The sequence below is a fragment of the Podarcis melisellensis genome, assembly GCF_964234715.1.
Source record: "Podarcis melisellensis genome assembly, chromosome: 7".
In the NCBI taxonomy this organism is placed as follows: Eukaryota; Metazoa; Chordata; class Lepidosauria; order Squamata; family Lacertidae; genus Podarcis; species Podarcis melisellensis.
The window spans coordinates 60,267,862-60,285,227 of NC_138539.1; the positions used below are offsets into that span (position 1 = coordinate 60,267,862).

General features: G+C 42.8%; 1 protein-coding gene across 16 annotated transcripts in view; it reads right to left on the bottom strand.

The window, feature by feature from the left end:
* The window catches only part of ATXN1 (ataxin 1), a 226,991-nt gene that overhangs the window by 14,031 nt on the left and 195,594 nt on the right, over positions 1-17,366 (bottom strand). For 15 of the 16 annotated variants that reach the window (XM_081919385.1, XM_081919384.1, XM_081919388.1 and 12 more), the window contains one exon: positions 926-2,963. In XM_081919385.1, coding sequence (XP_081775511.1) covers positions 926-2,806 — 1,881 coding nt within the window. In that variant the 5' untranslated portion in view covers positions 2,807-2,963. The remainder of the gene's footprint in view (positions 1-925; positions 2,964-17,366) is intronic. The other variant, XM_081919379.1, reaches the window with a different exon arrangement.

The following is a 17,366-nucleotide window of genomic DNA, read 5'->3' on the forward strand; positions in this document are numbered from 1 at the left end:
CAGTCAAACAAAAACAAAACAAACCACATCCACCAGGAGACTAGCTGCTACTACAGAAAACATGACTGATACAGAAGGGACCCAAAGCCCTAGAATCTACAGGAAATGTAAATTAAACCCACATTTTAATCGTATCTCTCTACACGACTTGCTCTAAATTCTGGAAGCGTCCCTTGTGAGAAACACAGCTGGTGGAGTATTTTAAGTAAGATGATGTCAGCTAGATTTTGATAGGCTCCTGCATAAGGTGACACTTAAATGGAGGTCATCATCCTTTCTACCAGACGATGGCACTCTCCACTCCTGAAAGGAAAGCTTTCCTGACGTGCCACTTTTACTGATGGTATTTGTGAGCATGAAGAGAATACACCGGCATCTGCCTCCCCACCTCTGCTGCTGCTGCAGAGGTGACAGCATCAGGATGCTAGTACAGCAACATTAAAAGACATGGAGGAGATGGGCTAGGCTGAAACTTATCGTATGGTTTTCACAGATACGGCTGAATTTTTGGTTGTACATTTCTCTGTAAGTGAAAACACAACTTTCCATTGAATGATACAGCTTATTATAGGTCCAGGAGAAGAATTTCATACGGCAGGATGAGTGAACAGGGCAAGTTCTGCAGCTGCTAAAGGGAGAAGAACTTATCTCTTGGGAAAATGTTGACAATCCTAATTTTAGAGGTCCATTGTTACATCCACACACATTAAGGAACCTTGAAACTTTTAGTCACTCGGCAACCACTTCTACTTTGCAACATATGCCATTGCTCTTCCTCAGTTATTAAGCCACTGGAATGCCATTTTGAAAATCTCTTCCACACTACCACTTGCTAGCCCTTCTGTGCTCCTAAGAGACTTAGACATTGTGAGAAAGGATATCCAGTCAACTGAATAGCCCCTCCTTTCCCCAGCCCATTTATTACCTGTGCTCGGTGCTCTCCAACTGCAAACTGTATCATGGCAATGCCTGGAGCATGGCTGTCATCAACCCTTTCCACGGTGCTGGAGTCTATTTTCAGGTCACTGCTAATTTCTGCACTCTGTATAAAGTCTTCTGTTTTCAAATCTTCTACCTTCTTCAGCTCTCCGTTGGCCAACTGAATGATAGACCCTTTCATGAAATAAGGAGGCAGTGTAGAAGGAGCAGCTGCTGAAGAAGGTACAGGCTGGATCAGGGGGAGGTGGATCTGGGCCTGCACGACGGCTGCCTGGTAAGCTGGTTGACTTGCTAGCGACTCAGCGTTGAAATTCTCGCTTTTTGGAATGGCGGTTGTGACAAACGTGTGAGGCACTGCTGCCAACTGGGGAGATGAAGTGGCGATAGCAGGAGGAACCCCTGTTGAGTCAAGATCTGCATTGCCTACCGGTATTAGGAGGGGCTGAGTGCCTGGGATCACCAGGTGCTGTGGCAGATTTCCAGGATAGCCAAAGGCTTGCTGTTGACTGCTTAGGTAGCCAATTACCGGTGGCTGAGTCCCAGTGTAGAAGGCCGCAGCAGGCAACCCAACGGGGAGGTGCTCTGAGGCGCTGTGGGTGGTCTGAATGACTGTGTGAGGGGACAAAGTGGCAACTGCTTTCACCCCTTCGTGGCCCATAGTCTGTTGCGGAGATAAAGCATAGGATCGGTGGGCTGTTTTTCCTAAGTGCAAGCTTCCCTTTTCGTTGAGGGCCAAGGGAGGTGTTTCTCTATTGGTGGCTTGTTGGACCTCCATGTCTGCAGTAGGTGTGCTGCTATTGGGAACAACCATAACAGAGGACCGGACACCGGTGGAATCGCGTGCAATATAATCAGCAGGACCCGAATGGACCACCACGTGCCTGGCCTCATAATGATGAGGAGATGGTTTATTGCCTGATTTGACGAGACTCACTTCTGAGGATGGCGAGATGCCGTAACGCCTGCTCTTCTCTATTTCCCCGTTCAGTATTTCTTTTGCTTGCATAGCCTGCAGCCTGCCGCTCTCGGACTTCTTGGAGGACTCCCGAGTGACAAAATGGCCGCCAGAATCTGCATATTGCACCACAACCTGGGAGGAGGGGCCAAGGGCAAACGCATGAGGAATCACTGCCTGGTGTGGATGCAAATGGACTGGGATGGCTGGAGGAGAGACGTTCCTAACTGAGCCTTGTGGAGAGCTGGAAATGTGGACGTACTGGTTTTGCTGGGTCGGTGGAGGGGACCCTGCTGTGATCAACCCGGGCGCCCGAACGAGATGCGGCTCAACTTTGTGCCCTTGCTGGTTTAGGTTGCTCATGCTGGCCAGCAAAGTGGAATAAGCCTCCAGCTGAGAACGCTGGGATGGAGTGGTGGCAACAGCAGTGGCAGAGGCCGCCGTGCTGGTTGCAGAATTGGCTGTCGGGGAAATCAGTGGGGAGGGGATGAATCCAGCGTATGGTCCGCTATACGGGGGCCCTACAAACTGGAAAGTGTGCTGCAGGTGTGCGTACTGCACTGGGGAGACAGGTGTCCCTGCCTGAGAAAGTGCAGGTGGGTAAACTGTGGTGGTGGTGGCTGGAACAGACCTAGGAGCGCTAGGTGGGGAATAATCTACTCCTGCAGACAGCGATTTGTGTAAACCTATTCCATGTTGTGAACCAGCTTCCGCCGAGGTCCCTCCAGGCCTGCCCCTCCCACCCAGGCTGCTCTGGCTGCTGACTGTGCTGGAGAGCCATGTTAAGTTGTCCGCTCGGTGGTTTTCACTGGCCAGAACTAACGGCTTCACGTCGGAAGGCAGGCTGGTGGCAGGGATCTCTCGCTTCTTGGGCGGTAGGCTTTCGTTGCTCCTCTCCTGGTTGGATTTCATTTTTCACCGGCCCCTGCCCTCCGCTTCTGTGGCTTCACTGCCTGGCTGGCTCCGATTTCAGTCTGCTAAGTGGAAAGTCACATTTGATTTCTGAAGGGGATCCAGAGACTTCATGAGGAATCATCTCCCTGTGAGCACACTCCGCCAACAAGCTGCTCTGGAGGGAGAGGGAGAGGAAGAGAGAAAAAGAAAGAGAGAAGGGTAAATCAAAACATTAGCAGTAAGGGAAAAATAAAAGAAAATGAATATTAAAATCAGGAGCAGTGCATTTGTTCAGAATTTCAACTAGTAGGTCTACAGCCATGCCGTAAAAAAAAAAACAAGAACAAAAAAAAAAACCAAGAGGATGCTGTATGCCGCAATTAAGACACTAGGTTAATCAAAATTTATTTCCCCCCTCAACACATACCTGGAGGCAGAATTTTCAAGGGTGAATCCCTTAGGATACTATCCCAGGCACATTTACAGTAAACATAATATACTATCAGGTTATTGTCCTCTTCCTCATAAGAGCATAAGGCTATAAATGGCTACTAATATTGGTGTTGATGTATTAACTACACCAATGATTCCCAAACTTGGGTCTCCAGCTGTTTTTGGACAACAACTTCCATCATCCTTGACCACTGGTCCTGCTAGCTAGGGATGATGGGAGTTGTAGTCCAAAAACAACTGGAGACCCAAGTTTGGAAAGCACTGACCTACACAGTCATAGGCAGTTTGTCTCTGAAGACTAGCTGCTGGGGATCGCGTGGGGAGAGAGTGCTGCTGCACCTGTATCCTGCTTGCGGGCTTCCCACAGATACCTGGCAGGCCACTGTGAACACAGGATGCTGAACTAGATGGGCCTTTGGTCAGATCCAGAAGTCCTTTTCCATTTTCACTCTCAGGAAATCATATACTCAACAAAGCATGTAGCCTAAATCTCTGGATTGCAGCATTATTCACATACTACACGAAGTGCATTAACGGATAAAACATGCACAGTACATGAACAACTATGGCTTTTAGTGTACAAACAGATTGAGGGTAATTGGCATAATTTCATATTGAGGCACAGAGATGATGAAGGTAGTGAAAGGAGTAAGGATGTACTCTGTAAAAAGGAAAAAAAAAGTACCTCTCCTCAAACAATAAGACAGGTTCATCTTTGTGAAATTACCACAGAAAGCAGAGAAAGATGATGCAAACACCTGAAAGATCACAGCATTGTGCTTGAGTTAGAATTGCAAGTTTGCCATTTCTCTTTCCCTACAAACCTCCCCATTCAAATTGATTCCAGGACTCTTTTGGGCGGGGAGTGTTGAATAACACAGTGTGCTTCTGAAGCGGCACTGAACAGTCAGTATTCTACCATTCCTTCTGTTTTCATTAGTAGGTTTTGACTACTGTACATGCACAGTTAGCAGTAGTTTTCAATAAACGTCTCTCCCTGTCCCCCCATTCCACAGTTTTACCAATGTGCAGAGGCACACAGGGACACTGATTTAAGAACTGCAGAAAATGAATCCTGATGTGATCATACAATAGCACAAAGATTCCTTTTTATGCAGCGTATGATGCACATGAAACTGATTCAAAAAATATCAATTTTTCATTTAGTAGACTTATTTCCTGCTCCCTCCCCAAGAGTACATATTTTTTAAATTCACAACTTTAAACTGGAAGACAGGCAGAACCAACCCATGTAGCAACAAAGTGAGAGAATTACTCTTATGAGCAGATAGCAAATATTATTATATAGCATAAAGTCAAGGATAGGTCTTTATTTCTCAATATTTCAAATACTGGCTGCTACAGGTGCTGAAATGTCTCCTCCTCTTCCCCCACCTCTTTGGCATATTCACAGGAGAAGGGCCCATACAGGAGCTTACTTTTGGATCCCTACAAGCTGCATCAGTATGCACAGGTCAAACTCCACCCGCATGGTTAAAATTACATAATATGACAAACTCCCACGTTCTGTTCCCTTATATCTTAGTAACAAATGAACTGTGTGCTACAGATGCTGTGTGGATTGTGCTCTGCATAGGAGCAGGGCACTTACAAGGGACCGGGAACTGCTCTGCCCAAGGAAGAAGATCCAACAAATTTCAAGGGGTAAAACCACGTGATGCATTAGGACTAAAACAGCAGCTGTAAAATTCAGATCTGAATGTTCGCAGTTACGCTGGCATCCTCCCTTACAGGATGATTCTGTTTTCCATACTGTGACAGATTTGAAGTGTGGGATGGCAGAGAAAGACTGCCTGCCTCTCTGTGTGTGTTGGTATGAGTATCTTTCTGTTCCTGTGTACTACAGGCAAGCTGTAGTGCATGGGTCAGACGAGTATGTCATAAGAAAGGAGGCCCCTTTCTCTCAAGATCTCCTTCTCAGGGTTGCTTGTATATTGAGACCTGGCTTAGACTCAAGAAGCAGTGCTTGAATTACAGGAGGACAGAGGGGGTCTTACTCTCTTAAGTTAAGCATTTTAGAAGAATACAAGAAGAGCATAATCTGGATAAAATTGAGGAGAGGACAACCCTTACTTCCCCCCTCATAATTTGAACACTGCCCAAAAGGACAGAGGGAAACACCCCGATAGTGATAAGTGGCAAAACTGGGGGGCGGATATCTACCTGGGGTAATGTTCCAAAGTGCAAATACATTATTTTGCTTCTTCTTCTTCTTTTGAATAAGTATTTTAATCACTTTTTCAACTCAGAAGATTACTTCCCCTGTGTGCCCTTTAGATAACATAAGCTTCATTCATTCTTTAATTTCCGAACAAAATACATTCTGGTCCAATAACATAAATTCATATGATTTTTCTTTGGGTGGCAGTGTGTATGTGCAATGTCTGTACCTGGAAGTTTATCCTTGTGGTGATCCCTGCTTACTTAAAATTGAGGACCAAGATATTAAACCAGGTAATCATAGTTGACACTAGTACAGATAGGAGAATGCTCCAGAACTGAAGCATAATCCCTCCCTGTACATACGCTTGGGTATGATTTATCGTTTCAGCTTAGCATTAAACTAGAAAAAGTGTTTCAGGAAGGATATTCCATATTACTGTCCTAAGTAACCTAGCATCATACAAAGCCATCCATTCCAGTCTCAAGTCCACAGAAAAAAATATACAGCTGATAGTTAAAGCATTCCAGATTACTGGATGTTAGGCTAACCTCAACCTTATGGGTTTTTGCATGACTCAACAACTCTATGCTTTATGTTCACGGGGTGGGATTCACCTAATCAGTGGAAGTCCCACACAAAGACTTCTGCTTGCACAACAGGGCTTGGCCCCCTTCCCCATGCCCCCCTCCAAATTCATTCTGGGGAGACTGGGAGAACCCCCAGAACAGTGGGGGGGGGGAGGAGAGGGAAATCAGTCCATCTAGCAAAAGCTGCAAAGCTTGCACAGATGGAACCATTGGAAGGGTGCAATGCTGAATTCCTCTCGTGATTTCTGAGAGAGGCGTAATGTTCCCTATTTCTAAGTGACCTTGTAGGCAAGTCAGGGCTCCTCAATCATCAAAGGTTTACTGAACTGTCACTCTTGGAATACAGCAGTACGAGGCCTTTGCTCAGCCCAACCTAACCACATCTGCTGTTGCCACAAGTCTTACAATCAGTCTGCAATAAGCCTTTTGCAGTAGATTATCATAATCTACCGGGAAGAAAAAAAGACAGTTAAGGGTAGATAAAGGTTATAAGAATGGAGTAGGGTAACACAATGAGGCTGGATAGTTAAAGAAACATGCTAAAAATAAACCTTGGGATCAAGTATTTCAGACCATTTCTTGCTTGCTTCAGCAAATTACTGCTCTAGAAAAGCTTGTTTTAGTAAGCATGGGAAATCTATTACTACTGCTTCCTGCATTAAGAAAGAAAAGAAACCAGCCAAGGTAGTAAATAGTATTTTCACATTATTTTGTTAACCCTCTGTTGACAGGTATGGTTAAACGGCCCCCAAGAGTACTGAGAATAAAATGAATAAAACTTTTGTTATCAGTCTCTCACAACTCTATGTTCCAGATATTCCTCAATCATGACAGGGACCAAACTAACCTGTTGTGTTGTTGTTTTTTTAAGAGGAAAGGGCCTCCTAAATTTACTGAAAATTTGATATTATTTTTGCAAAATTTGGGTTCAGTTCTATTCCTATTGAAGTTATGGAGAAAACTGAAAAAAGCATAAGAATAAAGGTGCTGGGTCAAAGAGACCTTGCAAAGTGCTGTTTAATTTTTTTTAGTTTTTCCTTGTGTAAAGATGTATACCCCAAACCTGTTATTCCATCATTTTGTGCCATGCTTACTAGTTTGACTTTTGGATTCACTGTGCCCCAAAACTGCATCTGCAAATGTCTGCAAGCGATCTGCGCCCTCATCTCAGGAGGTGACCAAGGTCAGTGGCTATCTATAATGAAGGACTTTTAGATAACTGCATTGCTCTGTTCACAGAAAGGTATTTACAAAATGCATTGTTGAGTGTTTCCCACCCTTAGCTATAATTGCAACCAGACAGTTCCAGCAACTCAAAATCTAGGCCCAACAGCGGTTGAGAAGCTAACAACACATTTGCATGGTTCCAGACAGAACCTAACAACTAGTTACAGGATTAGCTAATGAAAAAAAATCCTGACTGCTGTTGCACATTGCAAAAAGTAAACTAGAAATTCCTCAATGCGTTCCTTTCCCACAAATCCAGAAATGTAAGCAGAAGCATTTTGGGTTTCTAAGAAGATTTAACACTTGTATAATATGTGCGAAAAGTAGGATTGACAATACCTCTTCTTTGTTCAGTGCACAGCAATCTCAGTCTAGAATTTGAAGTCTCAAAGCACTCTTTATATAATAAAACTAAAAATGGCATAGACATCTGTGATCTGATGATCTTCCAAATGCATGGTCAATGGCATCCCCCCCCAAAAGGATAGTGGGCAATGCCCATTTAAAAGCCTAAGTTTTTGCAACCAGAACAACCCACAACAGATAGAGCATCCCAAATAGACCTGGATCTGGAGTTGATCAAACCCTGGGTTGAATCTAGAAACATAGCTACCTTGCCTAGGGTGTCAATAGGGTTAGTCTCTGAACTGATAGGGCATGCCACTCCAGGAAAAGAAGAAAGTATCTTGCAGAGAATTTCAGCAACATTGTGCTCTATGTAATAGTTTGTTTGACCTACGCAAGAGTTGTGAAGTGCGTCGATTCTGCATGGGCTGCCTAAATAGCAAGTGCTATGTGTGTAAAGTCATGTGAGATTTTTGTTGCTGTTACTTATTTAAGTGTTTTAAAAATATTATATGTATGCATGTCAGAGGTACAACATTTTATCTTATGTTTAAAGAACTGTGTGGTCATCCCACACCCTGTTCTTGGAGGTTTATGTACTTTACATTGTTGTTGTTTAGTCGTTCAGTCGTGTCTGACTCTTCGTGACCCCATGAACCAGAGCACGCCAGGCACTTCTGTCTTCCACTGCCTCCCGCAGTTTGGTCAAGCTCATGCTGGTAGCTTCGAGAACACTATCCAACCATCTCGTCCTCTGTCGTCCACTTCTCCTTGTGCCCTCCATCTTTCCCAACTTCAGGATCTTTTCCAGGGAGTCTTCTCTTCTCATGAGGTGGCCAAAGTACTGGAGCCTCAGCTTCAGGAACTGTCCTTCCAGTGAGCACTCAGGGCTGATTTCCTTAAGAATGGATAGGTTTGATCTTCTTGCAGTCCATGGGACTCTCAAGAGTCTCCTCCAGCACCATAATTCAAAAGCATCAATTCTTCAGCGATCAGCCTTCTTTATGGTCCAGCTTTCACTTCCATACTTTACATAGTAGATTCCAATTAGTTGTGTACAACTTTATTGCATACTGGAAAAGTTTTCAATGAAGGTATGGCTTGCTTTTTACCTGCAAATTCTACCACACTTAATTATTCCTCTAGATGTTTCATTTTTATTGGTTCAAATATAGTAAATATGATTCTAAAATCAGATAGATATAGTCAAGTTTTCTATCAACACAGGGTTCACAAGACCAGTCCATTCACTCTTATATTTGATGTCTGGGTTTTTATTTTTATGTTGTGCTAAAAATAAAAATTGCTAAGCTACATTTGTACAATCACTGGTAGTAAACTTTAGACCATCACAGGCTTTCTATTCTTGGCACCATATTTTGGCACATAACACAAGATACCTCTCAGGCTCAGAGAGAGGCATCTTGTGTAATGTGCCAAATGAAGGCAACAGGATGGAATAGTTTTACAGGTACGTTTGCTTGAATATCCTGGGTGGCACATTGACATAAATAATCTAGAGCCGGATATTTTAGAGAAATGAAATACAGCATTCAAGTAAGGGGGGAATTAAGAAGCATTGGTGATTCAAAGGCATGATTTATGATGTAATAGTCACGCAGTGTCTCAGAATATGAGTTATGAGATTTTAGTAAAGCTGCACCTACAGACTTTCTTCTTACAATCTGATCCTATCTTCTTGAAAACCTGTGTGAAGACACAATGGCACATTAAATGCCCTTGTGTCAATGTAATGCGGTTTGTGCCATGTTACAGCCGTGCAATTCAAGTATCTTGCACTGGCTCAGTAATTGATTCATCTAGCTTATTACTGACTGTGATTGTCTCTCTCCAGTCTCTGAAGTAAGCCCAGCCTAGCCATCTGGAATCCTCAGACTACAGACGTCAAAAACTGAACATTAGACTTCAGTAGTGTAAAAATGTGCTCTAGTCCTGAACTTGTAATGATCTCAACAAAAACTGCCCAGCATGCACCCATGTTAGTCAATGAGACCAAACTGGTAGAAAACAGAGAAAGTGGTATTGTCAGCCAACAAATCCCTACATTTTTCCATATACTTCTGGAAAGCAAAAAGAAGAGCAGGGGGAAGAGAGTTAAAATGGGAGCTGTCATCATTTGAGCCTGCAGTGGTCCCAAACAGAAGTCAGAATATAAGGAAAGACCAATGTATTTTCAACATGATTCTGAAGTATGAAATATTAAGATTATATTTATTTATTTTTTAAATATGAGCTGAAGTGTGACCAGAATACATCACCTGCCCTTAGCTCTTGCAACAAGACATATGGGAAACAGGCAAAACTACCTAAGTAAATCTGGGAAATTCATTTTTTTAAAAAATGTTTTATTAAGATTTGTCCTTTTAAATGCAGAAACAACTTTTTTGTTTTGTTTTAAGTACAACAGTTACCTAAAACAAAATTAAATTAAATTATTCCACCACCGGGCAGTTAAATTTATTCTACAGGGGGGAAACCACAAAACAACCACTGATTTTATTTTATTTTTAAGGCAGTAATTTGTAACTTTTTCTTCCTTGATACCATATCCATCTTGTAAAAACTGCTTTGGAGATCTAGCAAAGTTACAAAATGGAATACAAAAGTTACAAAAGTTACAAGCTAAAGGGACAGACAAGTAACTTTCTACTTGCAGCAATTTTCAACTGAATAATCAAATAATTCCTGCAGCCTTCACTTATGGCTCAAAGCAGCAGAGTCTGGGTTTGAAAAAGCATAAGGCAAGTCTCATCATTTGCCAGACCTCCTGGAGCTCTCAGCAGCCATGTAATTCCTCCCACTACTGCCCAAGCTTCATTAAGTTAATCAGGTGTTCATTCATTCAGTCATTCATTGAAGAAGAAAAGATGTACTGTATTTTTAAAAATACGTACTTGTACCAGCTAGCAGCCACTAAAATGCACCAGCAAGGAGTGTGCCACACCAAGTCAATGCTGAAAGATTAATTTGCAGAGGCCTTTGAGGCTGTCAAATAGGAATTCATTTCATATTTCCCCCCAGGGATTTTATTCTGCACACATACTTCTTGCTACATATAGCCTGCCAAAAGGTGGCAATACAACAGGAAAATTGGGGTGCTGGTGGGTGGGAAATGAACGTTCTGAATGCCATGAGCAAGTTAAAACACACTGCCATTGTCCATCCTATTGTTGCACACATCCCAATCTCTTGAGTGCTGAGAAGCTCCAGGGGTTCCAATGCTCACCCAGGGGTCAGTTTCCTTGGAAGGCCAATGGTGACTGTGGTGTATTTAAGCTATATGGTTTTATTAACACCTACATACAATCTGAAGGCAGGAGGGAGGGTCTCGCAGCGTTAACACACCAAAAGAATTTAATTATCCACTAGTCACAGCTTTCGATCCAGCACAGAGCTAGACATGTCTCTGAACCCACCTCTCACTGAGTCATCTCCCGGGCTTCCAGCTCTCTCTCAGACAGCAACTCTTCCCCCCCCGCCCCCGCCTTGCCCTTTTGGTTGTTTCTCACTTAAATGTAACTACAGTGGTACCTCGGGTTACATACGCTTCAGGTTACAGACTCTGCTAACCCAGAAATAGTACCTGGGGTTAAGAACTTTGCTTCAGGATGAGAACAGAAACCGTGCGGCAGCAGCGGGAGGCCCCATTAGCTAAAGTGGCGCTTCAGGTCAAGAACAGTTTCAGGTTAAGAACAGACCTCTGGAACGAATGAAGTACGTAACCAGAGGTACCACTGTACTGCAACTCAGCTCATTCATTTCAAGTTCTCAGATGAGCACTAAAGTGGCCAGCTGGTCATCATCTTCGAAGAATCTTGCCTGGCGAGTTCCCCAACCTCCCCCAAACTCAAAACATTACTATTAGTGGTAGAAAATCAAAAAACAAAATGAAGTGTGTCTTTTTATTTTTTAACACATTATTTATTGCAGTAACCTTCAACCTTTTCAGACAGGGGACTCACCAAACATGTACTTGGGGCCCCATTTCTTCATTTTTAAACCATATATGGGATAGTGACAGTGCTGCTGTTGGAACCCACCTTAGATCACTGGCATGGTAGTGCATCTGAGCTCACCAGCTGAAGACCCATGTTTCATTGAGACATACAAAAATCAAGGCTTAAACCTTGAGCAATTTAAAACAGTCAGCTCTGATCTCCCAGGGTGGAGGGTTTCCATTGGCTTCAGTGATTTAAAGAGACAACCAAGCATGTGCACACACACAAAAACACACAGTCCAAGTACACATATGAAGCATGTGGTTCATGGATTGGTGGTGAGCTGTGAGACCACAATTCAAAACAGAGACAAATGTTGAAGGTCACTTCCAGAGCAAACAGAGAAGCATGCTGAATTAAAGCTCAGGTGCTTCTGCATGCCGATGCAGCGATACTCAATATGCAGGGGGAAAGGGATGGGGAAGCATTATTAAGCAGCAAGTAAGTGTTGCTAGGTTTCCTCACACGCCATGTCACCGAGACATTTGTCAGTCAAGAGACGTTACTGCTTCACAGTGGTAAAAGGCTAGAGAAAGCCCAATCTCAGTAAGTGCTCATATATTCTTGAGTTGTCTTCGTACACCCATTAAAGCTTAAAGCTATTAATTGCCTTACTAAAAATGTACCATTAAACATCTCACTTTACAACGGGGATAATCCTTTGCTTGGATCAATGCAACAGAATGTCTCCCCCCCCACCCCCGTTGTTCTCCTCTCAGAAGTTCAGTTTAAAAAAATGAGGTTAATAAACATTTGAAGTCACTGTTGTAAAATCGTACGCAATTAAAATCCCCTGTTGTATCTTATAATGCCAGTGTGTGTGTGTGTGTGTGTGTGTGTGTGTGTGTGTTGCATGCAGTTTACACAAATGCATTATGGGTGTCAACTGACTAAATTCTCTAACTGAAAACATGGTCACCTCAGTAGATTTTAAATATCTAAAGGGCTCCCAAAGGGTACAACTTTGAAATTTGTACTGGATAGATATTTCCAAAAATGAGGGTGCGATATCTCTCTCTCTCCCCTGAAAGGCTGGCAACTGCACTGCATGAACACATTGATGGCTTTCAAGAAGGGACTATGCATATTTTTAGGAGATCACATCATCTCCTGCCAGAGTTAATTTGATAAAATACTGAGCTCTTTCAACATGCCATGGAAGATGGAAGACTGATGTATTAGCAAAGAGCTAGTCCCAAGCTATAATGAGCGCTTTACATTAGTATAAAAGCAAGATGATCTAACTGTTTCCTGGGAAACAGGCCTTCTTGATATATAGTGGTAAACCTTCTGGGAATAGAACTGCAGGTTTTCTTCTAGCAAAAGCTTCCAACATTACTTATTCAGCACCACTTCATGCAATACCATTATTCCAGTTGCAATTGTATAGGTAATAAAAGGAGGGAAAAATCACCGAGTGTGCTCATGACTTCTTGCCGCTTGTCAAAAAAGAAAAAAAGGGGGGGGGGGAGAAAAGCATACATACTAATTGCATTTATCTTTGTGGCTGCACAGTCTTGCCAAATCTATAAAAATCCAAACCAAAACACGGGGTGGGGGGGTAGTACCCGAGGAATCGATGGACAGGAACAGACTTTGAAAACTATCTGATTTATTAGCTTTCCTCATGCTTTAAAATTTGAAAGAAAAATGTAAACTTGGAATGAGTCCTGATAGCTGCGGGACACAAGCACCTAAAGTAGGATGTGCAATGGCTACAGTTAACACACAGGTGGATATTCAAAGCATACCCAAGAGAATCCTACAGTGGTAGCCCGGGTTACAAACAGGTAACAAACCTTTTGGATTACAAACACTTCAAACCCGGAAATTAGTGTTCTGGGTTGCGTTTTTGTTTTTGTTTTGGTTTACGAACCTACTCCATTCAGGGGTGCACTTCTGTTTTGAGTACCACACTTTCATTGTCCAGCAGCGGAGAAGGGGGTTGTCACAGCGTTTCCCGGAGCTGCGAGGGAGCAAAGCTGCGTGCCTACCTGCCATCTGGTTGGCGGGCGCGCAACTCCCCCCCCCCCATGCCACTGCAGGAGGCACGAGCACTCTAGGGAGCATTTCCTGCAGCAGCATGGGGAGGGATCTGGGGGATCCCAGTTCAGCTACTGATTGATTGATTGATTGATTGATTGTGTGACTGCGGAGATGGATAAAAGCCCCCCATCCAAACAATGACAATCATCAGTGCAGGTAAGAATTTTTTTAAATTTTTATTTTGATCATCCACAATACTGTTTTATCTATTTTATAGTACAGTACATTGATTATTGCTTTCATTTTATGGATCAATGGTCTTGTTAGATATAAAAATTCATGTTAAACTGCTGATTTAGGGGTTGTTTTTAAAAGTCTGGAACGGATTAATCCATTTTGCATTACTTTCTATAGGAAAGTGCGCCTTGGTTTAAGAACGCTTTGGTTTCAGAACGGACTTCCAGAACAGATTAAGTACGTAAACCAAGGTATCACTGTACTTTCTTTCATACTTTCTGAACATCTTTCATACACGAGCTATGCCCCAAAGCTCATCTCTTCCCATAGATCTAAGCAACCCTTCAGTATCTTTGCACACTGAAGCTTTCCTTAGTCTACCAGATCTCTAGAAGAAAGGAATTAGTTCCTTCTCACATGAGGTTGCAGCCAGAAACAATTTTGCTTACCAACTTGCCATGCCCTGTGCTCTACAGCAAAAGAAGCCTATGGCTCCACACCAACCTGATGGCTAAAAACAAGGTTTGGGGGATGGGCAAAGGTAACCCTTGCTCTGATAACTGCTGCTGTTCCCCTCCAGCTTGGCTGCAAAGAAAAGGGTGTTTTGTATAGAAACTTTCCAGGCTTGTATCTGCTCAGATATGACCAACGTGCTGCACTAAAAGCCTAAGAGACACAGAGAGAGCTCTTTGCAAAGTCTAGAGAACTAAATTCATCAGCTGCAAAGAGCCAAATCTTACCCAGTTCAGTTAACATGGCACATGATGATCGCACATAATTTAGAGGCAGGGTTCAATTGACTCTAACAAGTAACTCGAGGAAAGTGCCATTGCTAGCATATAGTTTATCATAATCTCAGTGATGTCACCTCATGACCCCTCAGTATAAAAGCTTTCACATTTTCTAGACCAAGCTGAAATAATATTTCAACTTAATTCAAACTGAAGACTTCTCCCTTTCCACTGCTTACTGATGCTTGTGAAGATGAGTCCACTAAGCATCTCTTTACTCATTGTAAATTATTCCAAATTACAATCTAGAAAATAAAAGAAAAAGAAAAACTTTTTTCAAAACTAGGGACTTATTTCAGCATAAAAATGCACAGGAGTGCACTATAATCATGTAAAACGCCACAAAAAGGGGGAGGGGACACAAATAAATAAAAATACATGCAGGCTGCCGTTTTGAAGCACAAGCTGTCTACACACACTCTCACTCCTGATTTGTACTACCTAAACCAAACATAAAAAAGTGTGTTGTTTCATCTGGGACACACACTGTATAACACCAACACACACAAAGGCATTATAAACAATTACCAGCAGTTTTGCTATCCTTAAATGACCTTGCCAGGTGGGTTACTCTTGTGGGGAACACACACTTCTCTTTCTCTATTAATAAAGCGTAAGTGTGAACAGCATGTGTGTATTATGTGTGTGAGAGCGTTCACTTGCAAGGAGCATAAATTATAGAGTTACTAGATTTTTAGCAATCACCCTTTGCAGCTGTGATAAAATACAGGAAAAACAAGGAACGTTGTCAAAGAACAAAAATGTTACATACAAAGGGTGTTAAAAACCCTGGCACAGGATAGCAATGGCCCTTAATGAGATATGAACAATGTACAAAAAAGGCACGAGAATGCAGATGTTCTCAGACAATTATGTAGAACAGGCATAGCCAAACTCGGCCCTCCAGATGCTTTGGGACTACAACTCCCATCATCCCTGACCAATGGTCTTGTTAGCTAGGGATGATGGGAGTTGTAGTCCCAAAAACACCTGGAGGGACGAGTTTGGCTATGCCTGATATAGAACAAGGATGGAGAATCTTTCTTCTACCATGGGTTGTTGAACTACAGAAAAATCAAGCAGGTTCCACAGATCTCTCCCATCTAAGTAAGGCTTTGAATTCTTGGATAAAGTTAGCTATTAGGCACCCCTCCTTGAGGGAAGGGGTCTTCTGGCGCTGACTGGCCTTGCGCATGAGGGGCTATGTATCAGGCATCTCCAAAGAGAGCACTTGGAAGATGTAAATTGAGCTAGCTATCAGCTGTCCAGTGCTGGGCAGCCTCTTGTAGGAGGGTGGGACCCTGCAGACAAGGCAGCTGCCAGGTGGCTCAATCTGCGCCTTCAAAGTTCTTCTCAGGTGGGATGAATGAAATTCAGCAACTGGATGGAGCAGACTGAGTCTGTGATGTTTCCGCACCTATAAAGAAGGGCGGGATATAAACTTAAGAAATATCTGCCGTCACTAGTGTGGTTTATTGGTTGCATTACTGTGCGCCTTCGCATTTCTCTGTGGAAATTAAACATCAGAAGCTGTTTGTTGTTCAGACCAAATTGTGAGAGGGGAAGGTAATCTGCTAGCAATTTCGCCCCCTTATTGTTCTTGAGAATGCTATAAAAGTATTGTTTTCAATCTGAAATTTCTATACTGCAATATGTGCAGCTAAACAAAGAAGCCCTCGGGGAGACGATGCACCCTTCTTTTGCACAGCCACAATCCATTCAGAGAAAAACTGATTCGTCTAACTTTGTGGGTGGTTAATATATCTAGGACCCTTCCCCCCCCAACCGGAACTGAGTTCTTGCACCTCTTAGATGGGCACCGTTGCCATTATCAAAGAACAAGGGTGAGTTCATGATGGGTTCCAGAATCTCTTTTTCTAGAAGAATAGCACTGAATATATCTAATAAAGTTTTACATGGATCACAACTTTTTAAAGCTCTCATTTAACATTCAGTGCTGGCTTCTATACAAGCTGCTATATTTTAATCATTAATCTAAAATGTTTCCAGTGGGACTTACTTTCCACCACAAGGTAATTTAAAAAGATCACCTCTCTTTTGCAAGTATGTGGATGGTGGTCTTGGGAGTTGGCCAGCACCATGTGTTCAGCAAAAACTAAGCTGTACAGTGGTACCTCGGGTTACAGACGCTTCAGGTTACAGACTCCGCTAACCCAGAAATAGTACCTTGGGTTAAGAATTTTACTTCAGGATTTGAACAGAAAACACATGGCGGCGGCAGTGGGAGGCCCCATTAGCTAAAGTGGTGCTTCAGGTTAAGAACAGTTTCAGGTTAAGAATGGATCTCCAGAACGAATTAAGTTCTTAACCCAAGGTACCACTGTACTGGTATTTGCGGGGCGGGAAAGAGAAGAGAAGGGATACAAGTTAGACCGGTTAACTGTAGACCAATCTCCAACTTGATCTCACCCCAAGAAACTGTGAAGAGCAGGAATTAACTATAAAGTGAAAAGCAGCGGTAGCGGGGAAGTCAAAGTGTTTCTTAAGACCTGGTAGGCATGCTGTACTGGACTGTCTCTGTCATTTATGATCCACATACTACAGTAAGATTTTGCATTATTATTATTATTAGGTTCTAAAGGACACGCCTTGCCATCACTTAAATTAATCACTTTATGAACATTTTGAAAGAGCTTTTGGAATAAGCAGGAGATTATGAAGATGCAAAGATTTCAGAATACAAAACAAAGGCTGAACCAAGCCCCTGGCTGCAAGTGACAGTGCCTG